We start from the raw sequence: 24,595 nt of genomic DNA, 5'->3' as shown, positions 1-24,595 counted from the left end.
GTTCTATAACCGTGCGTGTGGGATGTTATGCTTAGACAAACAAAGAGTTTGCTATTATTCACGGGTACAGCGATGACATGGGCTACGGTTAATCAGTGGGTTGTGCGGCCTTAGAGGTTAAGGTCTCTGCTTTGAAGTTATGCAAGAAAGCATTACGCATACATATGTCCGGTTGGAAAATTAGCTTGCAGTCTGTTTTGGTACCATTTCTTTGGAAACGTTTGCAAATTTCGACAATCTTTGAGATTGGAGACAGTTTCTGAAGAACGTGACATTTGGGTTTTTTTGATTTAGTTGCTTCTATCTATTTCGTGCTACTTCGCTGAATTTCACATTACACGCATGTTGCATTGCAGCATTTATTCGAATCATTTGAAACAGAAACAATCATTGTTTGGGAAAATAAAGTAAAATTAAAATAATCAAAAAAACGTCCTCAAATAGTTCTTTTCTTCTAACGTAATTTTTTCCCCTTATTTTTCTCGTATGTTACAGGAATGTCAAAACCTGATTGAGGAAAATCGACGGCTTGTTAGCATAGCGAGTGGCGCAGGTAGCGGTTATGCGATCAACGGCATTCTCAACGGTGGTGGATCCGGAAGTCTCTCAACGCTGGGCATGGGTGTCCCGAACGGTGGAAGTTACAGTAGTGTTGAATCTGTGATCCTGCAAACTCAAGTCGAAACGCTACAATGGCAATTGAAGCAGGTATGTAGAAAGATGGCAAAATTTGCCTTATACTAAAACAATCTATTATCTTTTATCGCATCATTTAAAGAGTAAAATATTAGGAAAAAAAACTACAAACATTGAAATTTGTTAGTGGATAATCGAACGAAATAATTGATTAACTACATTTACATCACAAATCTAATATAATAGACTAGAGTCACATTACTACACTCCCTATTGCACGCAGCGTAGGGTTTTGTTTCGAAACGAGTTTCAATCAATAATGAGGCATGCCTAAGTACCCGAACCCTTCGGTATTGATTTGAATTACAAAACGTCGTGTTCATCTTTAAGCCCTTGTGCAATGTGCCTTCAACCAGTGGAAACTCCGGTAGCCTAAGTAATGATCTGTAACAGTCGTGTTGGTCACGAGATATGCAACGACATAGTTTAACACAGCAATAGGATTTCGTAATTAAGCTCCAAATCCTCCCCCCACCCGCATCGTGACCAAATGCGTGGAAAGAAAATCTTTTTTTTTTACCATCGCTAAGTAGTGACGTAGTTAATTAGACGTGTTGGAGCTAGGGCAAGCTTTTGGAAAATTGGCGAGGTTAGAAACCTTTGCTAGAGAGTAGTCATATTCTAGCAAGGGCACCAAAGCCACGATACTGATTAAGATATTCGACCAGCGATGCTACAACCCCCAACAACTGCTCTCAAGGGTGGCAGCAGCTGGTAGGTAGCTTTATTGTGCATCGGTAAGTAAATGGTTCTATTATTCAAACCGGTGACATTTGGTACGTAACAGTGAGACAGAGATGGGAACGATGGGAAAAATGGTCGCCAGAGGTAGCGTACATTTGCTGCAGCGCGGTTCAGTGATTCAACGGTCGGTTGACCATCTCGGTCAGCATCGGTATGTCTCTTTGTAGACACGGTCTGGTCTCTGGGGTATTAGCATTGCACTGTTAACCGTTCCATATCTGCATATGAAGAGAGGGTAATTCATCGAGGGACAGTTTTAGAGGTTAGCCGGTGTTGCCTTTTTAACCATTGCCATCTATTATCGCATCAATCTAGTTAATTATAATTTTTATTAGCCTGTTAACGTGTGATTTAAAAAAAAAAACAACTCCCCAAGAACAGCTGGATTTAGGATTTCAAGCAAACAGAAGTTTAGTGACGTAAAACTGCTACCTAAACTATCGTATATTTGGGTGTTGGTACCACTTCAAAAGAACACCATTCATTCAAAATATTGTAAATAAAAATCATTGAAGTGTATACGTTGAAACAATTTAATTTAAACATAACCTTCTGATCAATCGTATTTCTTTCATACGTTTTGCAATCCCAGAAAATGCGAACATGCAACGATTAGATAAAAATTTACTCAGCTGTGTTTATGTATGTATCGCAAGAAGCCACGCAAACGGGTAACATCGGCTGATGCTGGAATTCTTTGAAGTAACAGGCACATTTACTCTTCAAGTTATTTTGTACGATTTTCATTACATCAGATATTGCAGGTGCATTCAAATCGAATGTAACTTCTTCATATCTTCGTTCGCATGATCTCATACACAGGTTTCGAAGCTACCAGTCATATCAGACGCTGAAGATCAATCGTACGAAATGGTGCGCAATGTTGCGCTACGGCGTTTCGCTCTGTATCAAAGGGCATTTGTGTCAAATTCTTTTTTTTACTTGCAACTTCCCGGGGGCAAAGAACAACTTCACATTAAGAGTGTTTTCGCAAGTTCGTAAATCATCGGAATGGTAGCAGCGTTTGTGTGATTTGCGGTAAGGTTGCTATACAGTTAGTGTTTGATTTGGTGGAACAGATGGTTTCTAACAACAGTGTCGGTGGGGTATGGTTTCTTTCCTTCTTCCGTGTGCAGAAGATAGGGTCCAGGGTTCAACTTCGCGGTCTGGCAAGTTCACTATCCACCCGCGCAATGCTTGCATTTGCTTGTTTGTGGAAGTGTGCTGCCAGTATTTGAAGCTTGGCAGCTGAACCTGTCGAGTGTGTCTTAGCGGTGATTGTATCCTTGTTCCAGGGTGAACGAATGTCGAATGCCAGCCGGCGAGAGAGTACAAGTGCGCGCACAGGCACGTTGAAACACCATCCCATCACACGAATCACACGTTTGCCTCCATTACCTCCATTACCTTGATAGGCTCAACGTCGTTAGCCGTGACTGATGGAGACGCGATGCTGCGACAGACGGCGACACCGTTGGAAAAATGTGCTCCCGATTCTCTGCTCCATTTATGCTTAATTACTGATCGGCAGCTATTGCGACAGCCGCATGGTACAGCAGTGTGAAGAGGGATGCGCGCGCGTGTAGACATTAAGCTGGTCGGGGAGATGGTAAACAGCCAGCTTGCTGCCAAGATGATGAAAAGACATTTTGGAGCTCAGTTTCCATTGGAAGAGTAACACGCCGGTGACGGTGTTATAGCAGGATCCCGTATCAATGATTAGGCGGTTATGAAGAAATTTAAGAGGAAACTGACTTTTAATCTGTTGCAGCAACACTGTGGTGACATTTAAAGTATTCGGAATTGAGCTGTTGAAATACATCAATACTTATCAATTATGGAGTTTCTCCTTCGTTAGACAGTTTCTTTTTTTCATTACTAGTAAAAGCGATTTGAATCAAAATTTGAAGAGGAAAAAGTATTACGTTGGGATTGGTGAAACGATAGAGGCACCAAACTAAGTCCAACGCCAATTACCAACGCATCTCGTCATCTTCCTAACTAGGCCAAACAAAGAGATATCTTTGTTTGCTGTAAGAAACTTGTTCCCGACCATAAAACACCCGGTACGAGTCATTGTAAAATCGAGACGTTCTTCAACATGCAAACATTATTCCGGTAGCGCTAGCTAACAGTGCCCGGGAGCATGTGTGTAATTCTTCGGCATTACCCCGCGTCATATTTATGATGCGCGCTTGGCCTGATGTGTTTTTGGTTGTTTGGATCTATTCTTGGTGTTTGCATCTCGACGACGGCGACGACGACATTATGAGTCCGATTTCTGACTTTGATCCTATCCGATGTTGGCTCCATTCCCCCATGGCATGTCCAATCGCATTGAGAGACACAGGCGAAGAAAAAAGAAATAGTCCCTTGAAGTAGTCGAAAAACAAATCTCCTATCCCATATACAAATCCACGAAAGTTGAAGCATTTGTTTGGAAAATAGTGGTAATGGTGTTAGACTTATGGTTATGGCCGGTGAGAATGATCGTTGGAGCAGTTGAAGGGAATGGATGTGGGACAAACACAAATATGAGATGTTAAATGAACGATAAGATGTGTGATGCTTTAAAATTGAAGAAAATAAATCTAATATAAACGTTCCTGTAATACGCTCCTCAAAATTATAAGGCTTACAAACTGGAATTTCTAAAAATGGATATTACAACTGAATTTTATTAGGCAAAACACGAGACAAGTATCAGTTGAATAGTGTATTTTGGTGCTATTACTGTAGTGCATTCATAAATCTTGTCTAAACCGCAGAGCGACACTATTCCGGAGTGTGCGTTGTAATCCAAGAAGTTGTTCCCGATTAAATGAGAAACATGGTTCGTTACTTAGCATTCAAGTTCTTAACCAAAGTGATTTTTTTTATTTCTTATGAACCACCCCACAGATATTAGATTAACCGCAACAGGAATTCTTAAAACTGTGACTTATGCACTTACATTCTCGCTTCGTTCTTCGTTTTAGGTCGACTCCAGCCGACACATGTACCGGGCCGTGATGGAAGAAGTTGTACGGTTTCTGGATCGCTGTTACCGCTCGCTGGATGCACTGCAGAGTGGGCAGATCGGTCGATCGAAAAGCGTGCTACAGGTGTCGAAAACAAGCGGTGTGCAACACCACCATCAGCACCAGCACGACTCCGACAGCAGCAGTGCGAGTAGTCCGCGAGCGCGCAGCAGCACCAATCTGGTCGATGTTCAACAGAAGCCCTACACCAAAGCGGGAGGAGCGACAGGCCATAATGGGCGCCTAGACCATCAACAACACCAACCGTCATCGCTGACATTGATCAACGGTGCCGCTGCGAGTCAGCATGCCGCACATTCAACTCTTCACGAGGACGATTGTGTCGTTCCGCCATCACCTGCCAGCTCCTATAGCACCTTTAGAGATTTTACCTGGTAAGCATCCTGCAAATGATCGTTTAGCATTTTGCAATCCCTTTCCGCTCTGTACTGCATTAACAAAACTGCCTCGATACGTCTCAGAAAGGAAACCAAAGGGAAGTTTATTAAATTGAGATGAATAAGAGTAAAGATTGTGGGAAATTGGTTGCTCTTATTCATTGGATTGTTTGTTATGAATGTTACTAATATGTGTATACATATTTTATCCTGGTACCGATACTCTCATGCTCTCAAAACCAGTAAGCTACTTTAATCACTATCAACCTTTTCCAAGGGTATTAATGTGACACTGTACCTCGTGTTTCGAATGAATCACGTTTTGCATGTGTGAACGCCCTACAAAATCAACCTATATTAGTAAGAATCAAAACATTGAATTCCTGAAGATTGCACGCACGCACTGCACTATTGTGTCACTGTAAATCGAGCGAAACCAAAAGTGTATCGTATCCACTGAATATCAAGAAAAAACCGATACACCACTTGCCATCATGTTCTACTTATGCTTCTTGAGCACATCGCATTATTGGGGACTCTTACTGTTTTTGGTGGGTAACCGAACCAATGCTTTTAACTGCATCGATGGCTGCAATACGCCTGGTCGGCCGTTAACGTCTCAATACATAAATCGGGTGCTAATTTATTGGACACATACGTTAATTGCCTGTCGTCGTCGCCTTCGTCGTCACTGTCGTCGACGGCGAGAAATTCGGCACTTGCTGATGGGTCGAGAAATTCCACCGAGGGAACAACTATCAACGCTACTGGGATGAAGAAGAAATTGTTGGATTATTTTCCGTTGTGTAGATGCATTCATCTTCTTGTAATGTCCATGTGGGACAATGTGGATCTCGAATATCTGTTGTGCGAGAGAAGGTGTCTTGCGACAATACAAACGAGAAGACATTTTCTGTTCCTTTGTGTTACAATGATTTGTTTTAAAATAGGGATTGGGGTTTGTTTTGAAACGGTGACGTTAAAAACACACACATGATTAACGGGTGTTAATGCATTTGGAGTCTTCATTAACTTTGATTTTTTTTTGTTATGGTACCACTTGTGGACTTACAATTGCTGTGGAGATGTTCCTATGAACAAATCTCATTGAAGCACTTATATGTTCCAAAATTATTGAGCATTTGAAGTATATTAAAGGATCCTATTGCTCAAGGTATTCTTTTCGTCTATCCTACTAACTATCCTGGACAGGTTTTCCTGGACCTCGTCAATTGTTTTCAAAGTTTACAAACATAGTTTGCTCAGTTTCGTAAAGAGTGAAGCGCGAACAGTAAGGACACACAGGCCACTGTGTCAAATCCCATTACGAACCATTAAATCCACGACATCCGGACCAAAAACCTGCCGGAACTGATGCATGGGCAACAGAAATAGGCACGTTGCATCGAAGCTGTTAAAATCTAACGCAAAATGGATGACAAAATTATCTTCACATACGAACAGTCACCCACCGTATGATGGCTCGGTGTCCGTACAGTGGCAGGTCATTTGCGTGCGAATCGATTTGTCATCATCAATCATGGAGTTTGCGCCCTTATATCATCCATGCTTACCCACGCAGGAAACGCCAGTCCGCCTGGGAAGGATTTAAGAAGATCAACACTTGCTCCCAAAGTGTGCGCCTAGGAATTGCGACCATCCGTTTGCATTTTCCCGTATGCAATCGGAATGCGTTTGCCTGTGTACGCATCGATGAATCAGTCCGCTCGCGGTGTATGCCGCCTCCGCCATTAACGCGATGTTAATCTAAGCAATTTCGATGCGCCAAAGGTGACAGGTATACGTGCGCCGTCGTCCAATGGTTCATAATTTATCTGGAACCCAGGTCGGTTCCGTATGCGTTTGCATGTTTTGAGATGTTTTACATAAATCATCGCTGGCCTGTTCCAGAGTAAAAACTGTGGATGGTTGGACGAATGAAAAATGAAGATATGAATACTATTTCATTCACACAAACCGATGTCGGTCGCGTGGCATATAGGTATTTGCTGCATGATTCAAATAGATCTTGTTTGATTTCCGCACCCAATTCGATTGTTTTTCTTTCCTTCCCGCTTCTCGCTAGGGTTGGAAGGGAAACATCATGTGGTCAGTGTAGAACGAGGGTGCGCACAGATGCTGGACTATATATTTACGAGGTTTAGCCGGTCGGTCGGGTGATAAATTTCACTTGATCGTCAATAATAAAGCTCCTCCCGTCTTTGCTTGCCGTTCCCCACCAGCAACTCGTGAAGATGGTCCAAAGGGAAGGTTTTTTTTCCAGACGTTCTTCTTCCTTCGTATTGCTATATCTACCGGATGCTACCGGACATGGACGGTTTGGTCGTTTTGTTTGTATCGTAAACTATGTATATACGGCAGTTCGTTCTGCGACGGTGGGAAGATCGTCGTGAAATGTAAGCAAACATTGACTTGGGGCCAGCACATTTTCTTCTATGGAATATCTCAGCCCCGTTTGCTGATGGTGTGGATCGTTGAAACAGTAGCAAGAAGTTTCGTAATCGTTTGCGATAAATGACCCCACCAAAATGATGCACCGGGGCACATAATTTTCGTTGTTGACAAACTCCTGCCGGTTGGAATTATGTTGACGATCGGATTGAATTATTTAGCGCGCTTTCACTCCATAGAATCAGCTGTTTATTTACACACCTTCGACATGAATAACATCTTTCTCGAGCGACATTAATGCGCTTGGAGAGAGAGTGTGTCCTAGTGCAGGAAAAGAAACACTAAACTAACACAGGTTTATTATGACACGTTTTGTTTTATGTAATGGCCAATATTTCTAAATGCATAAAAAGTTTTAAATAGAAGTTTATTTTTTTCTTCTAAAAAGTGAAAAAAAAAAAAACACATCGCTTGCACTTTACTTTCATGACCAATGCAATTAATTACGAATGGTAAACACTGGCCAGTTGCGGTTGCTGGAAAGTAAGTGAAAATGATCTTTTCTCTGGTGTGTGCAGTTCTTATTTTTAAAACACATTTATGCGCTCCAATTGAGTCGTCTGTCAACTCGGGCATTCGGGGCCGCCGGTAGTGAACCGCTGCCGGAAGGCAACCATGGTACCACCAGTAGTAGCTGCTGGTCAAATTTTACGACCCAACACTTTCGCTCTCCGAAGAAGAGTGTTCCCCTCATGTGCCAGAAATGTGATACTCTTTGGCGGTTGGTAACCGATACGCGCAACTGCAATGACCGCAACGGGAATGTGTGTTAAACGAGAACGATGGTGACGACGGTCGTATATCTTTAGCGAAATCAGTTCAAATATAAATCAAGCCCTCCGTTTGGAGCAGCGCAATATTCGTCTAAGGTCTTCTCCTCATAAGTAGCTGATTATCCAATTGCCAACCCCAATGGTTTGGGGGAGTCGGGTGATTCCTTCGCGCGATGGTGTCGAAAGCGATTATATTTGTCTCCCGTAGCAATTTACTAATGTGTACTGTTTATCTCGGATGTTGTGTCTGTGTGTCTACATCACCTTGCTGTACCGTTTTTGTTTTCTTTTTAGGCGACGCTCACCGAAACGAACCCAGACTCTGCCAATTTCCAGCAACGAAGTTGACCCGGAGAAGCTGGCCCAGGAGGCGTTCCGTTTGCTGCGGACGGTGCAGAATCTGCTCAATACACAGGAGCCGACGCTGGCCCAATCGACGAACGCACTGGACAGCCTGATCTCGGCATCAACGGCGGCATCCAGCTGCGGCAGTAGCACCACGCTCACCGGTGTCGGTCTATCCGCTTCCGGCGCGATGCTCGGCAGCACACCGACACTTACCGGAACTGGCGGCTGTGGCATAGGTGATGGTGGAGGTGGTCGAACCGTAGGAGTATCGAATGGACATGGAGGAGGTGTAGGTGGCGGTGGAGGAGGAGGTGGGAATCACCCGTTAGTAAACACCCGCAGTACGGTAGGCTTCAATCGGAAGCTAAATATGCGAGGAAGTCGTTTGTCGGTACGGAGCAGTACAGCCGACTCCGTACACTCGACATCGTCCTCCACGAAGACAGAAACGGACGAGGACAATACGGATCGTCCTTCGCCACCGCTTCTGTTGTCGCATCATCACCATCTGTTGCATCACCAATCGAACGGTGTTGTTAACGGTGGTGTTAATGGAGGAGTTGGTAGTGTTGGTGGAGGTGCCACTGGTGGAGGAGCTGGTGGAGGTGGAGGAGGAAGTAGTAGTAGCAGCTGCAGTAGTAGTACCACCTCCGGCAATGGTAGCATCAATGGTAATGGGCACCATCACCATCATCATCATCACCACCATCATCATAATCCGGCCCATCGGTACAGTGCCAACATTGAGCGGATTAAGGAGATGATGATTGCCAGCTCGGCGGAGGACGAAAGTGGCTTTAGCTCGATGAACTCGTTCCAGGAGATTGGGCTACCGTTGATCAACTCGACGATGCTGTCATCGGTGGGCAGTAATCACGGTGTTAGCAATGGATCGCTTGGTGATGGATCCACGTCCTCGACCGAAGGTGTCGCGAACAGCAGCGGTGGTGGAAGCAGCAGTGGCGGCATCAACAGTGGCTTCGGTCTGTCGGAAGATTCGTCCGAGTTGCGTGAAAATACTGTCATCCCGACAGCGGCCATTAGCGGCGGAACGAATGCGAACGGCAGTGCCAACAAGCTGGGCATTCCGGCTTCTCCTTCCTTGAAAGCCACAGCGAATCCATCCAGTGGCACAAATAGTTCTACTGCTGCCAGTAATAACACCGGTACGTGTGCGCCGGGTGGATCACCGTTGCGTGCGACGCAAACCGCTAGCTACGAGCATCATACGCATTTTATCAACCATCGCCGTTGGGATTCGGCACCGGTTGTGCCACCGAAGCTGAAGATACACGCCAGCGAAACCGACACCGTGTCACGGGTTCTTTGGGTGTAGCAGAGATAGAAGCGACCGGAAGGTGTAGTCACCGAACGCCGTCGCCCCGTAGGTTTCCTCGCATTTCTTTCCCACTGCATTTGTGCACTGTGAATACGGATCTCTTCCGACCCGACCGTCGTTGATTAGGAGAAACAGTATGTCTTTTTCCGTGTTTGTAGCATTGTAGCTTTTTGTCCATTTTACTTTACTCTGTAACATCAATTTTGTTTGTACCGTTTGTCCGTTTAGTGGTACAGTTTTTCTTCATCTTTTCTTGTATATAGTTTATTAAGTGGGCAGTACTTTGCGATTGTTTCTTTGTTGTCTTGAATTCCTTCATATCTGACTTCTGATTGTTTTTAATTTTTTTCCAAAGAACAAACGCGAAGTGAGGATAGTCGGCACATACTTAATACTAATATTGTATCTAAACCCCGTACGTAGGATGAATATCCTTTGCATTTAATTAAATCTGATATCAACAGTCGCTATCCCGTAAATATGTATCCTAATGAAATAGGGATTGTTTTTACAGCGAAGCATGTATAATTACATAAGAACTATATTTCTACACGACAGTTTCAAATAGTTTTACACCCGTCATAACGGCTAAAACGGAAGATCGTACGGAGCAAGTTATCGTCATGGGTACATTTTTAGCGATTAAAACAATTAATCGATTTGTAAGTTTCTTTATTTTCCTCTTGCGAATATGATTTGGTGTAGTTGCAGACTAGCGTATGCAAATGTACATTGAAGGTAAATTAACTGAATGAGGTTACTACACATACCTTTCCTGATATGCTCCCTCATACTTGACACGCCAAGTATTCTGAGTATGTCGAATATAGTAGTAGTGTGGTAATATCAACCAACGTAAAATATTGATTGACGATAAATAAAGTAAGTGCTGTATGAATTATGAATAAACGTGTCCAATAAGAGCAGGATATTGTTTTCTCTGTTTTTTTTATATACAACCACAACCAAAGCTGATAAGGAATGCAAAGAACAATAGTTGAGAGAGACAGAGAGAGAAAGAGAAAAAGCAGATGAATATAATATTAACACAATATGGCTTCCACAAATATGGTCGATAAATAGATAAGTAGTAAGATCATCATTAATTGATTTTTCTTCTATTTTTTTGCATCGCAAATAAGAGTGTAATTCGTTCTGTGTAAGATTCCTGTTTTTAAATTATGATTTTTTCAAAGTATATCATAAGCATCATATGCGATAATTTTAAACGTGAAACTATTGAATCGTTCGAATAAGTGTCGTAAATCACTAGCGAAATAATAAGGATTATGGCGAAGAGAGTAAACTAGTTTTCTAACCAGCAAAAGGATAAAAAATATCTGTAGAAATAGTAACAATGGCGTATCGCGTAGCGTTAGATGTAGATGATGTCAGTATACCCCAAATACCGAATACGTCCAGCATTTAAAAACGCGAATGTTTGTTTTAACGCAACCTACGACACCAGCTACTAGAAGAAGGACTAGAGGACAATAGCTATTTAACTTATGAAAAAATGCACCATGCAAACGGCAGCATAATGCTAAAATGTGATTAAAAGTTTCATATAAAAGAAAACAACAGTACGAATGAAAAGAAGAAAATTGGTTTACACAGGAATATCAAAAGAGGACGAATTAATTGAACGTCCGAAATAATAAGCCAAACGAATGCAAAACACCACTGCAAACATTCAAAGCATAGTCTATAGTGGATGCTAAACGATTGTTTCGATAATTAAACCAGAACAGGAGAGTAAACTAAACGCCTGCATCCTTCATGCAAACGATCTTTCTATGTGTTATGGTACAAAACTATTGGTTTTTATTTTTCATTTGATACAAGTTTTATTTTGCTTCTTGTTTATGAAAGTAAATTCTACAGCCATAACAATATCAAGTTAAAAACTTTGTAAACACAAGTAAATAAGTGATGCTTTTGTAGCGACTTGCGAGATGTGAGATATACACATTAGTCTGACGTTATAAAGCGATTCTTTGAACTGAATGTAACTTTTAACGAATGCGCTAATTTCAAACATTTTATAAAACAGAGACAGTGTTGAGGGCAGCAACGCTATTCCAATGTTCATAATTTCAATCACTGCTAACGTTTTTATCACAGCTACGTATTACATTACTATCGTTGGGTACATATACACTGAAAGGTACCACAGCAACGAGAAAAACTCTACTTACCATCTGCCGCTAACACAACCACTACTCAAACACTAAAATAAAGGAAAATACCTAAAACACGTAAAAGGAATATAGAGATGTTTTTTTCATTTAACAAATATTAGAAATCGTGCGTTATATCACATATTTGTAAAAAAATAGTACAATTTTATATTATAACTAGCTTACCCGGCAAACCTAGCCCTTAAACATGCGTTTTGTAATTAAAGTTTTCTAGCAAACAGTTTGAATGTTCAATTTTGATTCGTGTGGTGATTAGAGAAAACTGTTGATCAATTGAATTGTTTTAAATTACCTATTACTATTCTTGATCAAAATTATATTCCTAATAAAACCAATTTCTTCTTCTTCTGTTGTGGCACTTCTTCTCCTTTTCAGGCACTTCAGGAGGTATTTCTGGCTTTCTTTGACGGTTGGAATTTAATACCAGGTCCTTCCGTGCAAGGCGCCAATTCCACATGCAAATCGCTAAACAACATTTTTTAATTATTCACACACTTATCTCGCTTTTTATTTACTTCACACTCACTTTACGTTGTATTGAATAAAATTACGCAAATAAATCGTCATGTGTACCCACCTTTTTTGATTTATTCGTTAGAATTTATACATGTGGGAATGGGAGTGCACAACCGGATTTCAATGAACTTATTGAACTTATACTTAAATAAATTGTGTTTATCTTTATACCCTTCCATACTTATGTATAGATAGCTATAGATGGTGTTTGTTATTAAACAACGGATTATATATTTACTCAAATCTCAAAATTACTACGAATTTATCGTGCTAGCCGTTAGATTTTAAAAGTACTCGAATTCGATTTGTTTGTTTCATGCAGTTTCCGCTCGAGAACTTTTTTTATTTGGGGTTTTGAACTTGGGAAGCGAACTTGAAATGTTTCAAGTACGCTTGAGAAACGTTTCGAAATGAAGCGTTACCAAGCGTTACTGTTAAATGAATTATTTCAACACTAACGCTAGAAATGATGTTAACCCTTTCATGCCAACCGTAGTTTTGGTATAGTTTTTGAATTTCTTTGCTATTTTAGATAAATGTAAATTTTCATATTTTCCTGTAATTAATTTTGAATATTTCGCTAGATTCCATCCGTATGCAATATTTGACTATGATCTGTAAGGAAGGGTTACCGACAATCCATTTACAAATAAGCGACATCGCACGACAGCGTGCATCGCGTTAAGAAATTCCCTTATCATCTTCCCGCCTTCAAAGTCGCATTAGCCACGTGAATGTGTGCGTTCAGTCAGCGGCCAGAGAAGCGAATGTGTTGGTAACAGACCTACCTATCATACTTTGCGTCGGTGCCCATCGTATCGTGAACCACCCTGGACCACGTGCTGCTGAATTATTTATCGAAACCGGTGGCACTGCTTTTGCCAGGGGTTACTACGGGCTCGTGGAATACTGAATGAAACAAATAAACCCGCCCCGGTTATCCCGGTGCGTTTGTAAGAACGCAGTAAGATTGACGTTTGACCAGCAAGGGCTCATACGGTGCACAGGCCCACGGACAACCCGGAAAGCAACTGAAGAGAAATAATGCACTTCGCGAGAGTATAAATAACGAGAGACCTTTTTGTGTGTACACGCAGGCCAAATCCGTGGCACATGACGAACGCAGCTAACATGAACCGGGATCGAAGGTCGTTCGAAGGGCGCTGACAGTTAGACGATGATATTGGTAACGTCAACCTACAGCGACCACGTGGTCGTTGAGATTAGTTGTTTTTTTCCCCTTTCTCCAGCGCGCTAGTGATCGCGTTCATTATTGAATCGTCGCAGGGGGTTTCATTTTGTGAGGTTAAAATTCCATTCCCGTGGCAAATCCATATGATAAAAAACCCCCTCACGTAAGCGTATTTTCCATATGTCGAAAGGTAACACAAACATCAACCAGTACGAAAGCAAACAAAACTACGTGTAGATACGTAAATGTGTGATAAAAAAGTTTGCTGCAACCCACACACACACATACGGAACGAACACGAAATTGAAAGTCTGTTTTTTTTCTTCTAAAAACCTCTAAAACAAAACAAAAACACAAACCACATGCGATGACGTCACTTTACGTGGAAAAGGATGAGAGACGGAATTGTTTAAAATATTATTTTTAAAAGTATGATCTCGCGCCCAATCCGATGATGCATCAATCTTTTGGCAGAAGGAAACGCAAACGCACGCGATCGGGATGATGCGCAAGTCTCTTCCATGGTCGATGGCGCATACGCAAATGAAACGCGCGTCGCAAATGGTGCGGTTTCGTTGTTTGTTCGGTTGGCCTAAGTTATTGGCTTAAGTGGTCCTGATGATCAGTGAACAACCAACAAAAAAAAAACATTATTCTCTCTGAGAAGAGATAAAGAAAGAGAAAAGGAGAGCAATACGCAAACTAGTCTCTCGTTTCACTGCCTAAAATTGTGTGTTTCTTTACCGTAACGGGGTGGTGGAATATGTCGTGGCGGTAGCTTTGGCGTGGCGAATGATAATGACGGACGAGCCTCACGTGACAACCGGTAGATGGTGGTCAAAAATATATGATCGCTTTGCTTACGGTCTTGGTTGTGCTGTTCGTTTTTTACACTTCATTGGTTTGTTGGTTTTTTATGTATCTTTTTCTCATTTCATTTCTAATGCTTACACACATTCTTTAACCGTTTTTAGCTTTTTTCTTGAATCGTTCTTGCCAAAATATTTCAATCAGGGTGGAACAACCTTCTTTGCATGTAATATTTCGAATTTTATTTTACATTTTGTTTTATAATATAATCAACCATCACAAGTTCGTTTGGTTATTGTGTGTTTTAGTTTTGTTTTATATGTTTAGTTTGGGTTTTTCATTTGATGACCTTTTATTGCAAGTTTAAAATATTCTAAGTATATCATTAGAAATTGAAAGTTTCTCAAAAATAACAACAATACATAAAACTTTACAAATAAAACCTAAAAGTTCTTATTTATCAAAATATATTGCAAATTGATGGGTTTTTTATTTCGATATTTTCGGGTTTAAACTAATTTAGATTTCACATTGCAAACATTTATTTTACTTTATTTCGAGATCAATTCAAGACTTCACTTCACGGATTAACTAGTAAAGTGTGATTTAAATGGGTTAATGAGGAATTATGTTTTTGAAATTGTTCATATTTGAAATCGAGTACTTCAAACCATTAGCATTTCATGAAAAACGATTCAACATTCATGATTTCGTATTTGATCATTTTTTAAGCAAACATATAATTTCTTTTCCGTTGTAAGATTTTCGGCGTTCAGTCTTCTAACATTTTTTCTTTATCAATTGATAAGTATTATTTTAATAGTTTTGTTTCATTTCGACATTCAATCTACTTAACAACGCTTTTAGTAACTTTTAATATCATAAATGGAAGGTTGTGGATCCCTGACATGAGCCAATGCTAGAGAAGCGGTTAGAAACAGGCAACATGCTTTCAACGATCAGCAATAGACAACCGGTCTGTGAAGGAGCGGATGTTTATGCGTATTGCAACGCAGTAAGACTGTTTTTTTTCTTGTTGAAGCTAAACGCGTTATGAGTACGAATGATTCTACTTGAAGTAAAGTATTGAAATATTGTGAGGTAAATGAATTATATTTTATATTAAAAGAGTTGGTAGACTAAAATTGTTCATCACTCTAGTGAAGAGTTTTATTCTACCATAGTAAGAAAAAAAAATCCCAATGAAAAGGGTAGAATTTGTGCCACACGATCACGCTTTAAATGAAATGAACATGATACTGTTCTATTGTTACGCCTAACACAACCGTTCCGTTCCGTGCCGGTGGCAAATGATCGCCAATCATCATTCATTAGTCTAGTGGCAAAGTAGTTTTTTGTTTGTCTACAAAACAACAACTCGCTACCACCACTAACATGGGGAGAGGGACATTGTACGCTTATCGTATGGTCGATTGTTTTCTTTACCTACAGCTCGGGCTCGGGTACGATCCGTCTGGGTCTGGGGTTCTAGTTGGAAATTGCAACGTAACGCTTCTTGCGTCACACCAACCTGATCGATGGTTGAAGCTTTGGGGGAAAAAATGCAACCACAAGGGCATCATGTTTTTCGGTGGGCAGCAGGGTGACGAATGGACATATTTTTTTTTGTTCACTGGTTTTTCTTTACTTTTGAACGTTACACGCATTCCGTAATGCTCTCGATGATTAGGGGGTTTTGCGTGCTAAGACGCGTTGAGGAAAATGGTAGAGAATGGGGAGGAATTTGTTTTTATTGCCATGCCAATGATGGCGAAGTTTATCGCACACGAAGTTATGTACCGGGGTAATGTGTCGATTGTACCGAGGATCACTGATTCGGTGAGATGGTTTTTTGTTTGTTTGCAATAACATTTGTTCAATAGCTTTACTTTTGTTGTGCTATTTATTTGAATAAAAAATAAATCACATTTTTGATGGACAAAATGGAAAAGGTCAGACATATTAGGTCTGGTGTAGAAAATTAACATTTCAACCAATCACATTTTAACTCACTTTTTTTTACATCTTTTTGACCCTGTTGTGTATGAGTCTCAATACCACATGGTTTTCTGATTTACATACCTTGCAACGAAATTGTTCTAGAAGATGAGTATATTTAACCCTCGTTGAGGTTGCATCCCTTATAATTCAGCCTCTGCGCCTTGGGCGGCATACTATTAAGTCATCGAGAAGGTGGCTTACTTTCAGTTGTATACATTTTACATAAAACAACATGAAACGAGACATTAAAAACGTGCAAGGCAAAGCAAGAGAAACGTTCGATGCACTAGTTTGCTCGCAATATGCAATACTTGCAGATGAAAATGGTATGCGCATTTGGGATGTATTGAACAGGGAATAGATAATTGTTACTTAATGTTTCATTTACTATGTATACAACTGCTGGAAGCATCTCGTGAAAGTGTTTTTCTTCTCTTGAGCTAATTTTCAAGCGCAAATTTCTAAATTTTATATTTTATTGTACAGTTTGAGAAAAACAAATTTTTGACTCGTTTTCTCTGTTCATTCGTTTGCTATGAAAGAACCACGAATGAGAAGTTTGTCAAAGAAGAATGACGATTTGTTGCTAGCATGTTTAGAGCGTTTGTAATAGAAAACAAATATGAAACCAAAAGAGAAACGTAAGAACAAACGCAAGATCAAACTAGAGCACACATTCCTCATGCAAAACTAAGAGTAAAGAAAATGAAAAAAAGGTAATAAAAACAAAAACAAAATAAAGGAGAAATTATGCGATGATTTGATGGACAGGTGAGAAACAGAAAAGGAAGCGAGAATAAAAAATAGAAATAAGCGAAGAAAAATAATTAACAAGCGATTGTAGAATATCAGTAAATATACGAATAAAACGTATCATTGAAAACTAACTATAAAAATTCAATTCATTCTTTCACTTGTACAAAAAATGCCATTTCTCTAGTTTTTAGTAATAACTTAAGTTAAGAAATTGTTTTGTTTTAAGATTTATGTAAATACTTAAATACAAACTAGCATTAATAAAAAAGCTGCAAAAAAGATATTATTAATTTAACAACTAGATCGTTTGATCGTTTGATGTGGTAAAATTAAAACAAACACATAAATAGAAAATCAAAAAATTAAACAAGGTGTAAAAATTATATTATTCTACTAATAATTCAATCATTTGACTTAGAAATGTTTTGTTATTTTGTTCTCGAATTAAATACAATTAAATTTGATTGTTTGTTTTTATGCTTGTGTTATATTTATGAAATTTACTAAACTGAACATTTTATATTATTCTTTTTTTGTCTGGTGTTTTTGTGTTTTCTTTTTTATATTATTGATAATTGTTAACAACATTATTGTTTTTTTTTTTTTGGACGTTTATGCATTCCGGAGCGGCCCGATGGTGCATGTCTGCATGTGCAAACGGCGCCAGTCTACACGGCCGGACCGGGTTGAAATCCCATCCGGACCGTCCCCCCGTAGCAAGGACTGACTATCCGGCTACGTGATAAAATAAGTCTAGTAAGCCAGAAATGGCCGGCGTTGACCTGTAAGGTCGTTAAAGCCAAGAAGAGAGAGAGAGAGAGCATTCCAAAACATATTTGTGAAGCTATTTTTAAATCAAACTATGCATTAATATTTGAAAGAAGCAAAGCAAAGCAGTTTTTTTTCTAACTTGATCAATTTACACCCCACGCACGACTTAAGGAAGTGTCCCGATCCCGGTGCGCCTGTGGTGGTAAAGCGGTGCCTTTATCGATGGGCCAAGGAAAGGGCGCGTCTTATGTTGCTGTTTGCTGCTGGTTTTTTTTCCTATTTTAGGTGACGAAATTTGAATAAGGTTAACACCGATCGTTCAGTTCGTGGAGTGTGTGTGTGAACAACGAAAACAACAAAAACAGTTGTATGGAAAGAAGGGTATGAAAGAGAGCCGTACAACATTAGGAGGAAAAAAAAACACAGCGTAGAGACAGATAATGGTAGCGTCAAAGTCGTGCGGGAGAATCCACGTTGGCCAGTTGGTCGTTATCTTTGTGTTTTTTGTGTTGTGTGTATTCGACAGTAGTGGGATCGTTGCGCTTTTTGCTTAGGATAGCACAATTACGGACTGGCCATGTTATGCTCACATACAAACAGTCACACATACATACAGCTAATCTGGTTCTTTCCCGCTGCTTAAGCGCATAAAATTTGACCGCGTGGTTGCCACAAAAGTTGCCATCGGAACGGCTTTGTTTACTTAAGCATGCGTACAGCAAATGTCGAATGATTTGTTTTAGAAACAAAATAAAACATTGTTAACATGTTGAACAACATTATAATTAATTTTAGCGCACAAATAATATAAAACAAAATAATTAAAAAAATCCTCTCTGTGATCTTTGACCTAAGAGTCCTGTCATTTGTGAACATACTCTCCTAAATTTGCTAAGACTTTTTCAAAAACAATCTTTTATGCCCCTTAAGTAAGACGGCACTGCACAGTAAGACCGCGCCGGGCCACATGATCACTATCTAACACAATCAAACACGCTTACGGCGGTACCAACCGGCTTCAAGACGAAACGGTTCGCGATAGCAGTCAGCGCCAAGGTGACGTTAGTGTCCCGGTAACCGCTACACGCACACTACACGCATCTCTCCCTGGCACGGCACAACAGTTTCGGCGCAGTAGGCTACATCTATCACCATAGCAGCCGGTACCGATCGGCACAGTGGTACTGTCATCGTTTCTAACTATTGTTTTTGCGCGTTTTCCATTTTGCTTTTACGCGTGTGTGTTAGTTAATTAAAAGTGCACGCCGTTTCGCTGCTGGCAGTGTGCACTGTAGTGTTCCCAACTGGTTGTGTTTGTTTTCGTATTTCGTGCCGTTTAGTGGTGGTGCTAACTGCCGAACCCGAGATGGAGACACCGTTCTAGAACCTGATGGAGCCGCGTTATACGACACGCGTGCTCGTTTAGTGAAATGCTTCTCGTTCTGAGTGCGCTCAGCGCTTGCTCACCGCGTTTTGCTCACTCTCATTCTATCGCACACTCTTTTTCTTAATGTTGTGTGCTCTCTGAGCAGAGATGAAAAGCGTTGGCTCACGTGCACACCGGTGGATTGTGCCGGTGTAATCGATGGGGATAGACCGCGTGCGCAATGGTTGGCACTGTGTGCGTACAGTGAACACTCACGAGTTTCAGTTTCGTTCACCAAAACCAGCAACCGTGTGCTAGAACTGTGTTAGAAGGAAAGGAAGACTTGGTCGGACAGAATCACGCTTCGTGATAGGTTTTTTGGTGCAATTTTTTAGCTGTGATTGCTGTGATGCTGTAAGTTTGTGTTGAGTGTCAATTTAAAACATCCTTGAAGAGAATTTCATTCATTTCACTTTTAAAATAAACAATTTGTAAAACGGTTCGGTTTTTAGAATAGAAATGTGTTGAGTGCTTTCAGAATGGAGAACCAAAAAAAAAGCAAAACAAAAAAAAATCATTTTGAACGATGGTGATAGTGAGAACTCATGGCCAAATCGTGGGTGGACACTCACTCAGTGTTACCATCGGATAGAGCAATACAGCAACAAAAGGATACTCGCGTTTGAGGGTGACTATATTTTTTTTTGCCCTTTTTCTACCCCCAAAAATGGGTGGCAAAAAATGCATCGCGCGACCTAATGGCCTCGTTGTTGTGTGGTGATGGTTGGGCGCGCTTTACTCGTGACTCGTGACGGAGAGTGACTTGTGCTGGCGGGGGGATTTTTTTCCGTGAGTGAGCTTTCCGAGCATTATTAGTACAGTGCTACCAAAAAACGAGCGTTCCTGTGGGAACAGAAACAAAAGCAAAACAAGAACAAGCTGAAGTGATATTTTTCTTAGCACGGATTAATGTTGAAAGGAAACTGACTATTCGTTGAATGAATAAAATTCATCTACGATGGCCATGGAATGAAGAGAATGGTTTTGCTTGACAGTGAAAAAAACGGAAAAAAAATTGACAGGACGAAGTTTGTGAGTGGCTGGTACTAATCATAAAGTGTAAGTTCGTACAATGTGCCTGAAGAAAAAAAGGAAACATTCGTCCGGAAGTGTTGTTCCGTGGTTGTTGAATTGGAAAATGTTTCCGAAGGGAAACCCAATTTTATGACACTTTCGCAAAAGCAATCGTGCGTATCGCGTGCTGAACGTGATTTTTGAAGTGAACTTTTCTACGGTTTGTGTGTGTGTGTGAGTGGAAAAGGGAAAAGAAACGATAATAAAACTCCTCCGTTCCCCCACCAATTTTCCAATGAGTGAAAAAGGAAGAATCGAACCCCTGGGCAAGATATTATACAGCTCTTAGCCTCCGATCTCGGGAAAGAAAGGGAAGCGAAAAAGTTCTAATCGAAAAAAGTAATTACCACCCGAAACTAGGAGCCACGAGAAGAACGCAAGAATCGATGGAAGGCAGTGGCATTAATGTAATCCTCCAAGTCCTTCCAATTACCCCGCAAAAAAGGTTCTGATCCCCGAAAGGTCCTGTAGGAAGGATGCCCTAAGTGCGAGAGTGAGAGAAAGAAAGAAACTCTCAATCCTCTCATCCTCACATTTCCCAGGAATGTGGAATGTTTATGTTTGCACGAGGGACACGTGAGCTGGTACGAGATTGCTACAAAGGGAAAAATGTTTTATTTCGTCCTCCGATAGAAAAGCTATGAAGAGAGATAAATTTAAGCTTTACAAAAAAAGTATTAATTGCTACATTTGAAAAGTGTGAAATGCGATAAGCTTGTTTTGTTTTGTAAAACAAAAATAAACTACGTGTTTATTGTTTTTGCCCGTTTTCTACAATAAGTTGTAACATTGTAACAGTTTGTTATTATTGCTAGAAACCGTTTTTCTGTTTGTTTTATTTATTTTTAATATTTTCATTAACACCACCAATGAGTGGTAGTTGTGTGGAGAGGACCGTGTTCTATTGCACTACTACCAATGTGAAGCATTTTACACATCCGCGCGTTGATTCGATCTCCCATTTCTAATCTAATCTCTAATGCTGCTAAGAGCCTACACAATATACACAAACACAGAGAAAAGGGTGAGAGAGACTGTGTGAGAGCGAGAGGGAAAAGCACGGTACAAGAGCGTGAGTGCGTGAGCAGTGGAAAAGCTGAGCGGAAAAATAATGTCCGCGAGTTTGACCGACCATTTCACTTTAGAAACTCGCGCCCATCAGTACATATACACGACCTGACGGTATAGATTCGACCACTACCAGCTACGAATGGTTCAGTGCGCGCCCATAATACACCTGTCTCCATCGTTGAGTGCACGTGAGCATTTTTCCCTCCCCATTCGTAAAGGTTAATGTGTGTGCGTGAGTGGATTGGATGAAATAGAAAAGGTGAAGAAAATTCTTCCTCAAACCAAAATACACCAGCTTGCTAAACATGGTTGGTACGGTTGGTGCAAAATCGCAATGGTTAGTAATCGGATCGTCTTAGTAGGCTGGACCGAACAGGTACGTTGGTATGGCGATGTGACATCTTGCAACGGTACGTATGATTAGCTGTCAAACGTGCACATTGCAAACGTCAAAACAGTAACCGACTTTAGTGTTGTGGGTGATTGTGCTTGGAAAAACGGATTTTTCCCATCTGCGATTGTGTGTTTGTAAAAGAGAGAGAGCGAGAGAGAAAGAGAGCGTTTTCCCTGAGCAATCAACGTGTGTGCGTGTTTGTGTTGAGCTCATTTTCCGAATGAGCACAACGTGAAGGAAACGTGAGTGTGAGCATGAGTCTGAACTGAGCCGTGTGTGTTTTGGGATATGGTCAGATCAGTTCAGTTAGTAGTAAACCGCGGAACGGTGTAAAAGGATAATACTCTCTAGAAACGGCCTTCCTCTACCACCACCATTATTACCACCACAAAAAAACCCGCTCGCTCAACTTCTTACCTTCGCGCTATCTGTGTAACTGGGTGTGTGTGTGAGTGCGCATAAAGATCGGTTTAAAACCCCCCCAAAAAAAAGGGCCAGCTAAAAGGGATTTCCTCAACCAGCAAGCAGCGAACAGATGACACTGGTTAAGGGTTTCTGGGATTGGGAGTACTTCTAGAGACCTGGATAGATCTAGCACGACGAAACTCCCCTATCAGTTAGTGGAATCAGCCTCTTCTCAGTCTTTTTTACGAAAATTTCAACGTAAAACGTGATTTCCGGTGTGCCTCTCGTTGAAGCGCCGCAGGACAAAGACAAGTGTAAAACCCAAGGAAGCACAAGCTATTAATTCATATTATTACCACAAGATCACTCTAGAAGATAAATTCCAAACTAAAAACTCTTCTTCTCTCCCCTGGTCCCAACACGCTCGCATCCTGATTTTTGGATTATTGTTGCAGACGACATCATCACCCCGATAACGGCTATCCGGTGTACACGATTATGTTGTGTTAGCTGTTAACGTCAGACATCAATTCCAGGTTGTTTGTTATCCGTGTAAGATGATCGGTACGATCGTTGTTAAAGCGTTCCGATCGTACGGCAGTTAGGAAAAGCGTTACGTTCGATATCCTTCCCACGGATTCCAAGGCGAGCACGCCTTGTTTCCTTACGGTAGTGGCTGTGTGCATTGTGTGCAAACGTGTTTGTTTGTTTCGTGTCCGTGTGCGTACGATCGAAGTTGTAAGTTGATAGATTGCGTGCAGCGTGCGTTCACTAACGAGCCGGGCGCGAATTGTTAATAGCCGAATAATAAAGCGGCATTTGTTACGGAGAATGTTTCTTTTTGTTTGTTGTGGAATTAAATAAATAGCATTAAAAAAAACCGGTGCGAAAAGCTTATCTTAAGCTAAGAAGCTCGCCCACGTGATCTATAAGATCACGCTAGTGCTTGTGCGTGTCCGCGTTGTTGTGTGCGTGCGTGTTTATGTGTGTCTGCTGTACGCACAGTGTGTACGACGAGTGCATTAAAAGGGGAAAACGAAGCAATACGAAGCGAATATTATTCGCAACATTACCACAATAGCAATACATAGTTGTAAAGTTATACTAGCCGGAATATACCGACCCAAAATCAAAGGGTTCTAAATATCCAAGCCATCCCGAAGATCGCAGATCTTTCCCAGTAAGTGCAAAATAAAAAGAGCACCCCAAAAAGAAAAAAAGGCAGAAGAAAGAAAGTGCACGTGTGCCGCAATAGAGTGGATCTGTTGCGCTTCCGTGTTTTGGGCCGAGTGTTTTGGGTAGTTTTTCGTTGGTCAATAAAAGTTTGGAACCACGGCGGCGAAAATAGAGCTGCCCGTAGTGAGAGCGTCCGACGTCCCGCTGTTTTCGTGGACGCCGCAACAGCAGCAGCAACGCAGTAGCAGCAGCAGCAGTAGCAGTAGCAGCAGCGGTGGCTCATCGGCATCGACATCGACAGCAGCAGCAATCATGAGTGATCGGGATCGAGCGTCACCGACGTTGATCGAGACGGGATTAAAGACGCTGATAGGAGGCCGCGATAGCAATTATCCGCTGATAAGCGGGACGAATGGTGAGTGATCTCAAGGATTGTTGTAAACGAGTATTTTGCTGAAAGGGAGAAGAAAAAACGTGTACCACCACATACAGGGAGCTCACCGAGATAACCTGGGCCTGTGCCTTAGATTGATACGGTTGTGGACTTTGTGTGGTGCGAGTTCGCTTACCGGTTTTGTCAATGTGATTCGATTTGTAGGTTAGGTGCATTATGTTTGTCATTTCCCTAAAATGGGATCACCTATTTTTCCCTCCTGACTAAAGCTCCACACTAAATGCCATACTCACGTGTTGCAGAGAATGCTGTATTATCGCTTTTCTTGGATATGTTACGGGTTTTCGATTATGTGTTCGCTAAGGGAATTCTCGTTATGGTGGTAGGGTAGGGGTTGAAAATTAAGGTTATCCTGGTCGTGCAACACACGAACTGGCGCCGCATGACGTGTGAATCGATTTTCTGTTTGCCGGACCACGCTGGCAAACGCGAGAGAGGGGTAGTTGTTGCAGCGGTGCCCTTTTTGCGAAATTAATCAATTTTCAGCGAATGAAAATTGAAATTCGATCTAAAAGCGAATGGAGCGAGGGTGGAAGCGAGATGCTGTGCGAATGCGTT

At 41.2% G+C, this 24,595-nt stretch overlaps 1 protein-coding gene across 1 annotated transcript in view; it reads left to right on the top strand.

Annotated features, from left to right (window-relative positions):
• LOC125771947 (uncharacterized) overlaps positions 1-12,058 on the top strand; it is a 94,697-nt gene extending 82,639 nt beyond the window's left edge. The window contains exons 4-6 of the mRNA XM_049443157.1: positions 496-708; positions 4,419-4,855; positions 8,398-12,058. Of these exons, the coding sequence (XP_049299114.1) occupies positions 496-708; positions 4,419-4,855; positions 8,398-9,787 (2,040 nt within the window). The 3' untranslated portion in view covers positions 9,788-12,058. The remainder of the gene's footprint in view (positions 1-495; positions 709-4,418; positions 4,856-8,397) is intronic.
• Positions 12,059-24,595: the final 12,537 nt, after the last annotated feature.

Source organism: Anopheles funestus, chromosome 3RL, assembly GCF_943734845.2.
Source record: "Anopheles funestus chromosome 3RL, idAnoFuneDA-416_04, whole genome shotgun sequence".
Taxonomy (NCBI): domain Eukaryota; kingdom Metazoa; phylum Arthropoda; class Insecta; order Diptera; family Culicidae; genus Anopheles; species Anopheles funestus.
Note: the sequence above shows the minus strand (reverse complement) of the source record. Positions and strands in the feature narration are given on the sequence as shown.